General features: G+C 53.9%; 1 protein-coding gene across 1 annotated transcript in view; it reads right to left on the bottom strand.

Moving 5' to 3' along the window:
* The window catches only part of NGA_0557500 (uncharacterized protein), a gene marked incomplete at both ends in the record, with an annotated part of 538 nt that extends 337 nt beyond the window's left edge, over positions 1-201 (bottom strand). The window contains one exon of the mRNA XM_005855740.1: positions 79-201. Coding sequence (XP_005855802.1) covers positions 79-201 — 123 coding nt within the window. The remainder of the gene's footprint in view (positions 1-78) is intronic.
* Positions 202-1,649: the final 1,448 nt, after the last annotated feature.

Raw genomic sequence — 1,649 nt, 5'->3', positions numbered from 1 at the left:
ATGGCAATTTTGGGTTCATCGTCCCTCCCGCCCTCCCTTCTTCCCTTCCTCCCTCCCTTCCTCCTTCGCCCTGCACACCTCGGTAGCAGAAAGGGAAAGCACGATCTCCGCGGCCATTGTCCTTACGTCCAACACTTGGTGTTTGAGGAAAGTGTCGAGCTCTTCCAAGGACTCAAGCCCTTCTGGGAGGATCAAAGGCATGTTTTTTCCAGCAGCCCCGCTGGTTTTCAAGGAAGGGGGGTGGGGAGGTAAGCTGCTGTCGTAAGTAGATCCCCCTAACAAATAGATTAGAGATGCGAGTCCAACATTCTGGACAAGAAAAGCATCGCACAGAAGTCACACAGTTGCGGTGAGTTTTCACGTGCGCGGGTCGTTTGTCATACGGCTGAAGCGGCATCAATTGATTGACAGCGGATGGGGCGCGCGGTCTAGTCACTTTGTTCCACTTGACGTTGGTCGGGGCCGCGAAATTCGACCACTATTTTTCGTCGCGACCGGCGTGAATGTGTCAGATTTTCACCGTGGTACCCCCGATAGATAGGATCGTGTATTTTAGCAGGCCAGAGGTGGAATGAGGGATGGGGTTTGTGTTTTTTTATCATTACATTTCCCTCCCTCAGCTACCTCGTAGGAGCCTCAAGATGTGGTAGACTAACGAGGGGAAAGGAACTTGGGGGGGAAAAAAAGAGTTTCAGGGGAAGGGAAGAACGCCCTGCTGGCAACCATGACACTCACGCATCACACGTGCCTGTGCTGGGCTTGGCGCAAATCTGGTGGGCGGCTTCGAAAAAAATTGGCAGACGTGGACATTTTGTGGGCAACGACTCGTCTTATGTTCCTGGTCAAGAGATTCCACATGGCATTGACCCCTCCCACCTCGAAAAGTGCATCGCACAGACAGAAAACTGGCATGACATTGCATGTACCCTTGCCTTTGTGGTCGATTGACTCATGTAGCCAGACATAATGCGGCCGCGCTTTGGGCATGTGCCATCGTAGCTTCGTTTTCCATCGCCATTCGTGTCCATCCTGTTCGTAGCGGGGTCGACGTTGGCATGAAGGAGCTCCGCATCGAATGTTGGCGTGGGCTATTGCTGGCGGACGTTCGCTCCTCCCTGTTTCCTTTATCTGGGAAGCCCTCAGACGTGACGACAGTCTACGACCGCTCTTCCTCCTTCCCTCCTCCTCTCAGATCTTCCCCCACCAACCTTCCATACCATTCGGAGGGAAGGGAAGGGGAGGACCCAAAAACTAGACTCATACAAGACAACACATCCACACCAGGCGTGGCTCCTGCTCGACAATGCCGTCACCCGGACCTTTCCTCCTCCTCCTCCTCCTCCTCCTCCTCGCGATGCTCTTCCCGTCGGTGACGCCCACGTCGGATGCCTCCACCATGACCCTCCTCCGAGACTCGACCAGCGAGTTTTTCCACTGCCCTGGTAGGTTCTTTTATCCATACTTCTCTAGTTTTTGGGTCGCGTGTCGCAAGGGGAGGTTGAAGCTATCCCGTCGTCTCTGTACAATGGCGTTTCTCGTCCCGTGTGGGATTGTTCGAGGAAGATGTTTCTCGTCCCGCGAGACGCATTTGTGTTTCCATTCATTTTTGAAAGAGCTCTCTCCTCCTCCGTGCTGTGATTTGACCCGGA

The sequence above is a fragment of the Nannochloropsis gaditana genome (assembly GCF_000240725.1).
Source record: "Nannochloropsis gaditana CCMP526 unplaced genomic scaffold scaffold117, whole genome shotgun sequence".
NCBI classification, from domain to species: Eukaryota; class Eustigmatophyceae; order Eustigmatales; family Monodopsidaceae; genus Microchloropsis; species Microchloropsis gaditana.
This window is presented reverse-complemented; position numbering and strand designations above follow the sequence as displayed.